Source organism: Chenopodium album, chromosome 8 (genome assembly GCF_948465745.1).
Source record: "Chenopodium album chromosome 8, dcCheAlbu1.1, whole genome shotgun sequence".
NCBI classification, from domain to species: Eukaryota; Viridiplantae; Streptophyta; class Magnoliopsida; order Caryophyllales; family Amaranthaceae; genus Chenopodium; species Chenopodium album.
In genome coordinates, this window is record NC_137841.1 from 5724579 (window position 1) to 5733625 (window position 9047).

The window sequence follows — 9047 nt, forward strand, 5'->3', positions numbered from 1 at the left end:
CAATTACAGAAAAATCCAGCACCCAACAAGTGCCCAGACGAGCTACAATTAGATGAAGTCGTGCTGGATGAATCAAAGCCGGAGCAAAAGGTCAAAATCGGAGCTGCATTGACAACGGATCAGAAAGAAGCTATCATCAAGTGCCTCAGAGAAAATTCAGATTGTTTTGCATGGTCGCACCAGGATATGACGGGAATCAATCCTGAAATCATCACTCATAAGCTGAACATGTATCCCAATGTAAGGCCGGTGAAGCAAAAAAGGAGAAAATTTACGCCAGAGCGCAATCAGATCATTAACGAGGAAGTCCAGAAGCTATTAGATACCGGGAAAATAAGGGAAGTTAAGTACCCAGATTGGCCAGCTAACGTGGTTGTCGTCAGCAAGAAGAATGGAACCTGGAGAGTCTGTATCGACTTCACAGACCTAAATAAGGCATGCCCCAAAGACCCGTTCCCTCTCCCTCATATAGACTCAATGGTAGATGCAACAGCTGGCCACAAGCTCCTCACTTTCATGGACGCGTATTCCGGCTACAACCAGATCTTAATGCACCCAGATGACCAAGAGAAGACGGCTTTCATGACAGATAAAGGAATCTACTGTTACAAGGTAATGCCGTTCGGCTTGAAGAACGCAGGTTCAACCTATCAAAGGCTAGTCAACAAAATGTTCAAGGATCAGCTGGGGGACACCATGGAGGTATACTTCGATGATATGTTGGTAAAGTCCAAGAAAGCAGCTGGTCATGTGACCCATTTAGAAGAAACATTCAGCATTCTGCGGAAGTACGAAATGAAGCTGAACCCGTCCAAATGTTCGTTCGGAGTAGCTGCAGGTAAGTTTCTGGGCTACATAGTCACCCAGCGAGGAATCGAAGCTAGCCCAGACCAGGTACGCGCTATAATCGATATTCAATCACCTAGAAACTTGAAAGAGGTACAAAAATTAACAGGTAGAGTAGTTGCATTAAATAGGTTTATTTCGAGATCATCAGATAAATGCCACCTATTTTACAACGTCCTAAAGAAAAATAAAGTTTTTAATTGGTCTGATGATCACGAAAAGGCCCTACAAGACCTCAAACACTATTTAATGACGCCACCTTTATTATCTAAAACTGCTGAAGGAGAGTCTTTGCAGCTTTACCTCGCAGTCAGCACCCAAGCTGTTAGTGCTGTCTTAGCAAGGGAGGCTGAAAGCCAGCAGTTACCTGTTTATTATGTGAGCAAAACTCTCCTCAGTGCTGAAACCAGATACTCCTCTCTTGAAAAACTGGTTTTAGCACTGATCGTAGCTAGCAGAAAACTTCGCCATTATTTCGAAACTCACCCAATAGTGGTGAAAACTAACTATCCCGTGAAGGCTATTTTGTGCAGACCAGAGTTAACAGGTCGAATGAGCAAATGGGCAATTGAGCTCAGTGGATTTGGTATAACATACGAACCAAGAGCAGCTATCAAATCTCAAGCACTGGCCGACTTTGTGGCTGACTTCAGCCCCGATCTCGAACAACAAGCAGCCTTGGAATCTGAACAGATCAACCAAATCTGTAACCCAGGTACCTGGATACTCTATGTTGACGGTTCATCTAACTTTCGAGGTGCACGTCTAGGTGTTGTGCTGAAGTCGCCACAGGGGGACATGATGGTACAGGCTATTTGTTGTGATTTCAAAGCTACTAACAACGAGGCAGAATACGAAGCTTTGATTGCAGGTATGAATCTCGCAACAGACCTGGGTATTACTAACTTGCAGGCATTTTGCGATTCCCTCCTGGTAGCAAGTCAAATGAACGGAGAATTTACGGCCAAGGATTCCAAAATGGTTCTATACCTAGACTTCGCCAAATCCTTAGCAACCAAATTCTCAACCTTCACCATAAAGCAAATACCCAGAGACAAAAACACACAAGCAGACGCCTTAGCCAAACTGGGATCAGCCCTAAGAAAATCCAAATTCTCCTCTATCCCCTTGATCCACCTGCTAGCTCCCGCCGTTGATACAACCAACCGCCCATCTAAACCTAGCGTCCCAAAACCTGTAAAACCCGAACCAGACAATCCAGAAACATCCATCCCTAAACCGAACCAACCTATTAAAATCGAACCTGAAGAACCTAACCTCGTTGCACCTGTGACCAACCTAACCAGCTGGACACAACCTATATCTGATTACCTAGAGCACGACACATTACCAGAAAACAAAGCAGAAGCAAGGGCACTCAGATTTAAAGCCAGCAGATACACGATCATCCAAGGTGTCCTATTCAAAAATTCCACCAGAGGTATCTTGCAACGCTGCATAAAAGAAGAGGGCTACGAACAGATCCTCAAAGACTTTCATGACGGAGAATGTGGAGCTCATTCAGCTGGAAGAACCTTAGCCAATAGAATACTCGCCTATGGGTACTACTGGCCAACTTTGCGAGAGGATGCTCACAGGTACGTGCGAAAATGTGATAACTGTCAGCGACACTCAGGTATTACTGACAAACCCTTTATGCCTTTGCATCCCACTTTGACACCATGGCCTTTCATGAGATGGGGCATGGACATAGTAGGTAAATTACCTGCCGCCCCAGGTCAGAAGGTCTATATGTTGGCTCTAACAGATTACTTTTCCAAGTGGATTGAAGCTGACGCGTTTCAACAGGTTAAAGACAAAGAAGTTATCAACTTTATCTGGACTAATATAATCTGCAGGTTCGGAGTACCATCTGAAATAGTGTGTGACAACGGGTCCCAGTTCATAAGCCCCCCAACCAGAAACTTCTACGACAAATGGAACATCACACTAGTCACCTCTACACCCAGATATCCTCAAGCAAACGGACAAGCCGAATCCGGTAACAAAGTCATCATTGGGTCCCTAAAAAAGAAGCTAAAGGATAAGAAAGGTAGGTGGGCAGAAGAGCTTCCAAGAATCCTATGGGCCAATAGAACCACACCAAGAACCGCCACAGGTCAGACGCCTTTCTCACTGGTATACAGATGCGAAGCTGTACTACCTACGGAAGTTACCACCCCAACAGCCAGATACGACTTGATGACGCCAGAGCGCAATAACGAAGAGCTATCAAACGACCTAGATACCATAGAAGAACGAAGAGACCTAGCTCGCATAAGGATAGCCACCTATCAGCAGATGGTAGCTAGAAGCTTTAATAGAAACGTCAGAGCCAGAATGTTCAAAGTCGGAGATTGGGTTCTAAGGAATGTTTTCCAAAATACCCAAGAGCTCAACGCAGGTAAGTTGGGGGCAACCTGGGAAGGCCCATACCAAATTGTAGAAGTCATAGGCAAAGGGGCCTACAGGTTAGCTACAACGAATGGTAAGCTGGTACCCAGAAGCTGGAACGCAGCACATCTGAAACTCTATCACTTTTAAAGTCCTAAAAAAAAAAAAAAAAAAAATTGCATATCCATTTTCTAAGTCACCAGTGCTAACTTAAGCTTTGGAGGGCCGTTGGTGGCAACACCAACGGCCAGCTCTAACCCGTTGTTTTGCAGAATCAAAGGACCAAGAGAGGATAACTAAAGACAACCTGAAAAGCAGCAAGATGTAACAAGGAGCAAAAATATTCAATGAGCAAAGCAGCTAAGGGCCTAAGCGCCAGACACCGCAGATTCACAGAAACAAAGACCAAGGACAAAGCATATACGCAAGACAAAGAAATCTAAGGTATCAAACGGTTACTCAAAAGAAATTGATATGCAATGTTCAAACAGCAGAAAATGCAAAGTTCAAACCCCCGCTCCCACAAGCGAGGTAAAACAAAGTTTAAAAAGAGAAAAACATTATTTTAACAACCGATATCAAGAGTCTAAAGAAACAAAAGCATCATAGATCAGGCATCAGGTAGCTGCACATCCTCCTCAATCCTCCTAGGTGGGGACTCGAGCTGATGACCTAGAGAAGACTCAGCAGTAGACTTCATGGCCTCAGGTTCCCCAGGGTCAGCTTCGCTAGATGCCAGGTCCCTGATATAGCCAACTGTTAGATAATCATCAACAAGCTGTCGAAGTTTCTTCACACCTGCGTCCCCTTCAAACTTCTTCAGCAAAAATCTATTAGCCATATAGGCTTTAATCCTCAGAGTAACCTCAGCCTCAATGTTCTTGTTCTCATCCTCTAGGTCAACCAACTTTTTATAGAGATCTGCCGCCACCTTGTCCTTCTTACTCAGCTCCTCATCCTTAGCTCGTAAAGCATCCTCCTTCTTCTTCATCTCCTCCTCAAAATGTTTCTGCCTACCCTCTAGCTGCAGGTTGACATCCTCTACCTTCTTCTTAGCCGCTTCTACCTGAAGTTGTAACATCTTTTTAGCTTTGTCAGACTCTAGCAGCTTCCTCTCCAAGCCATCAAGCTAGGACTTAGAATACAAAATATTTTGGAAACCCTGTTACGCCAACCAAGCATCTAGTCAGTATGTACCCATCTAGAAACTGATTAAACAGAGCTAGTTCAGAAACCATACCTGTAGAACCAGTTGAGCCCCGTCAGCTAGAGACAGAGAACCATCCAAACTCGCCAAGCGCTTGGCAGCTGCTGGAAACAGGAGCTTCTGAGCCTCTGGCCAGATCCTATTACTTGTGCCTTCCCCAGCCAAAAAGTCAGGAGGGAAGCTGACATCGTGGGTATCCGGGATAATCATAGCCTCAACAGGAACACTAGACCTAGTGCGAGGAATCCTAACCTCTTCTCTGTTGGAAAGAGTCCTAGAAGGGCTATTTTCAGCCCGATGAGTAGTAGTATCAATCGAGCCACCTGCTGAGCTGTCACCTCTCTTCCTTTTGGCACGTTGCAGTGCCTCTTCCCGAGACATGATGACACTCTTCCCTGGTACAACCAAACAGACACCACTCCATAAACACAGTACACAGAACCATATTTCAAGCAAACCAACAAACACAAAAGCTATACCTGAAGACATAGTAGCACTAGCAGTAGTAGCAGAAGGAGTAGGGAGATCGCCTGTAACTTTCCTAGGAATTTGATACAATGTCCTCACAACCAACTCTGAACCGTCCTCCGGCTTAATAGCATCCAGACGCAGATCTGCAAAAGGTACACAAAGTTCAAAACACTTAGTTAATATACCTTATTCCAAAACCTACCACACCAAAGATCAAAACTTTACCTTTATGCCAGCCACTCCTAATCTGTAACACCCCAATAATTCTCTCTTTAAACCTATGAGGACCCTGAACAACATTCAAGATAATTACTGGCGTGCTACCGCCACGTGTTCAAACGTTAAGGCTTTATCAGAAAATAGCAGCGGAAAAACTAAATCAGTTATAAATAAGTTTCAAAACCAACGAATGAAACCAAATTAAGTCATACAACTTGGAACCATTAAGGCCCTTATTCAAAACCCAATAAAAGTAGTAAGTGATTAAATTCAGTGTTCAAATAAATTCAAACCCAAAAGAAATAGTGTCGAATAAAATCGAATTAAAATAAATTCAAACTTGCAAAAGAAATAAAATGCAAACAACCAACTCTCTACTCAAGACCCCACAACCCTGATGAATGTTGCATGTGTAAGAACCTGTGGTAATTCTGCTCCCCAACATTACAAGTGTAAAAATTGGATCATCACAGGGTCATTGAAAGGCGAAGGCCATGACCAAAGAAAGACACACAAAGCACGCAATCAGCAAAGCTGAGTACATACAAGCTGCAAAATAAATTAAGAAATCCATAACATGCTACTAATAATCAATCATCATGCATCATTAAATTATAGACTCAACACACGACTCAACTATTTATATTACTAAGACTCCATTAATTAATAATAGGTAAATCATTATTTTTATTCATTGGATTACGCAATAGACAAGGTTGTCCAACCCATGCTCCATTTGGAACATCAATAAAAGAAAAACCCCATGTCTCCTTTCGGAAACATCAATAAACATCCAACGACCACGGGCGCGACTCCGTGACCGTAGTTAGTATGAGATCTCACCTAACTCCTAGTTTTGAAAAATATTTGAAATAAGAGACTCGTAGATCAGACGGCCTCGAGAAAAGTACACGGCTAATACCCCATGTACCCCAACCCCTGATTGTCATTACTCCAGAAGTGCACCAATCCAGAGTTTTATTGCTCATCCATCTTGCACTTTACGTGATTTACAGGTTTAGACTTGGTGATGACTCATATACATAACAATACAAACATTCTAAACACAATTTAATCAAACAAGACAAGTTTCCAATTTCAATTCTTGATTTATTAGTGACAAACAACATTTATTATTTAATCCTTTACTACCTCGGTGTATAAACACCTTGAGTGCATAAGGCACCCCAAAACCTTAACCTCGTCTTATAAGACTTAAATCCTTCCTATACTCATCCTGTTTGCATAATCATGAATGAGTAATAAATTAATCTTTTTACTAATCACATACCTTTGCCTCTAAACGCACCTTGCATAATTAGAGCACAAATAATACTTGCATTATAAAATAGTGCACATCATTTGAAATTCACAATGTATAACCAAACAATTTAACCCAGTCAATCCTATACATGATACTAAGTTCTCGATCCGTCCTTAAACATGCACCTAAAAGAAAGGTTTTGTAACTCGTACGTACCTTGAGCAAACGAATTGGTATGCCACTTTACTAACTAGAAATCACCTTCAATAAAATCCTCTCCTAAGCCAAATAATAACATCTCAATCAATACACAATCAATCAAATTTACAGCAATACTAACGTACTTTAAAACCTTCAAAATCCAAATCAAACAACACTTTTAAACCTTCCCTTTAGTTAAAATTAAAGGCTTATATATAGTTCTTTAAATTTTCTTCATAAAAACCTTAAAATACACTCTTATACATGAAATTACAGCAAGTTCAAAGTCTAATAAAAATCTGAAAATTATATAAAAACCCCTAATAATCTCCCTTTTTAATGGGTGATTAAACCCTCTTTATAAAACATCAAAAGTAGTACTTAGAAACTATTTCTCACACTTAAAACTTCAATAAAAAAATATATTTATACTTAATTAACTTTAAACATAATTAATTTTATTAATCAAACTCAAGGATAATATTTTAAGTATAAAAATACTTCGTTAAAATAAAAAACTGCCCGAAAATCATATTTAGAGGCTGAATTTGGCCACGATAGGGTAGTGCTCACTACCAAAGGTAGTCCTCACTACCAAAGGTAGTGAGTCTTTCTTAAAACGTTGTTTCCACATGGAAAACACTACTTTTTCATCAAAATCGGATGAGTTCAGAATCTGATCGGGATTAAAACGGGATTAATATTAATGAACGAAAATCTAAAAATTAAAACACGAATCTACATGTTCAAAATAATCTGGAATTAAGTTAAACTAATCAGTAGTTATAATCACCAAAATTTCAAAACATCATTACTATAAAAGCCCTAAATCAATTGTTCATAAAAACCCTAAAATCATGATGTTTATACACCGAGGTAAATCATGATGTTTATTTTTATTCATTGGATTACGCATAAGCTGCCCTGGACTCAAGTCAAAAGTTTCTAGAATTTGCCTATCCAAGTGAAAGAAGGGATAAGTAAAACCATGTTTAAAGGGGTACTCATAGAACACAATGTTATCCTTGCTGCAGAGCTGTGGCCTGTCATCTGGTCCAGGCACAATCAGCACAGCAGATTCAGGGAACCCAGCCGATGCTTTCAGCTCTGCCAAATCAGCCTCCGTAACCTTGCTAACCTTGTCTTCATATGCTCTCCCCATCTTACTTTGGCTCACTCTCAAGTTCCTAGTTATATGTCTATGGCATTTCTTCTTAGCAACATGTTTGATTTTTACCATAATTGAAAGCAATTTTCGCAAAACAAAACAAAGAAAACAATGAAATCAAGAAACAAGAAACAAATTACTTACCAGGGTAAAGGGAATTAGCAAAGCTTGACTCCACAACAGCGAAGTCCCAATTTAAATTGCGTCTTGTCTTCGTCAATCTTGTTTCCCCAATTTTCGCAGATTGAAAAACCCTAGATCTTCTGAAACAATGTTTATCGCAAAAAGGGGGAGTAGTTGAAAGGGTTTACTGCTTATCTATTTATACCACATTTAATTGTTTCTAACGGCCAGAAGTTATCTTTTCTAGAATGTTTATCTTCGCAGCAAATTCGAATTTATCTTTAAAAATTGCATTTTTGAAATACTTATCTTTTCTAACGGAATTTCTGAGCTTGCCTCGTAGAAGTCACTAGAACATCTAAGAGACAAGCTGGGGGCAAACTGTTGTGCTAGAATTTTCACCCTAAATTCCTATGATCTACAGGTAGATAGGTTACAGGTTGCAGATTAGCAGTGTACAGGTCAAAGGTAGCTGCCAAGTCAAGACCAGGCAACAGAGCATATTCTCAAGGAATATTCCAAGGAATCTTCGAGTAGGGGAAGGTATAAAATGTTATCCAAAGAAGTCGGGACCACTACTAGCAGTCAAGCCGTTGAGAAAGACTAATTCAAACGTGGGAGTACCGAGACGTGGAGAGAAAGTAGGAACAACTTGAGGCATTAGCTTCGGATTCCTAGGGATTGTGGGAAAGAGCCGTTGAAGATCTTTTAAGTGCTTTTCTAGTATAAATAGGCAAGCTTAATCATTGTAGGAGGTATCAACAAAGACATTAGCCTTACTGCTAAGCATTATCATAGAGAACAATTACTGTTATTACTCATTCCATAATTTGTAACCCGTATTGTAACCTGTTTCACCTAAACACCTAGTGGATTGGTGAACTCACAGCCACCCGCAGTTTTTACCCTTATTCTTGGGGTTTTCTGCGTCATCATTCTTTGTGTCTTCTCCTCTTCTTCCTCTTTTTCTTTTCCATTAATTCCTGTTAGCATATTTCGCCATTTCAATCTAGCTGTAATTATCGCAACCTAGGTCGAACCTAGTAGTCAGTTTTTTGACCAAAACAGATGGTATATAAATGAACACCATCTAAAGCATGGGTCATATTTAATAACTAATTTAATATGCATATGATACTATTAGACTCAATTTA

General features: G+C 40.5%; 1 protein-coding gene across 1 annotated transcript; it reads right to left on the reverse strand.

Annotated features, from left to right (window-relative positions):
- Window positions 1-3695: 3695 nt before the first annotated feature.
- On the reverse strand, window positions 3696-4790 carry LOC145555728 (uncharacterized). Its single transcript, XM_081617456.1, has 2 exons — window positions 4481-4790; window positions 3696-4402 (listed from the first exon to the last, which is right to left on the reverse strand). The coding sequence occupies exon 2, from the start codon at window positions 4319-4321 to the stop codon at window positions 3851-3853; it is 471 nt and encodes a 156-aa protein (XP_081473582.1). The 5' UTR covers window positions 4322-4402; window positions 4481-4790; the 3' UTR covers window positions 3696-3850.
- Window positions 4791-9047: the final 4257 nt, after the last annotated feature.

Excerpts from the sequence above, each read along its gene's own strand:
- LOC145555728 (XM_081617456.1), bottom strand. The coding sequence starts at position 4,321 with ATGTTACAACTTCAGGTAGAAGCGGCTAAGAAGAAGGTAGAGGATGTC.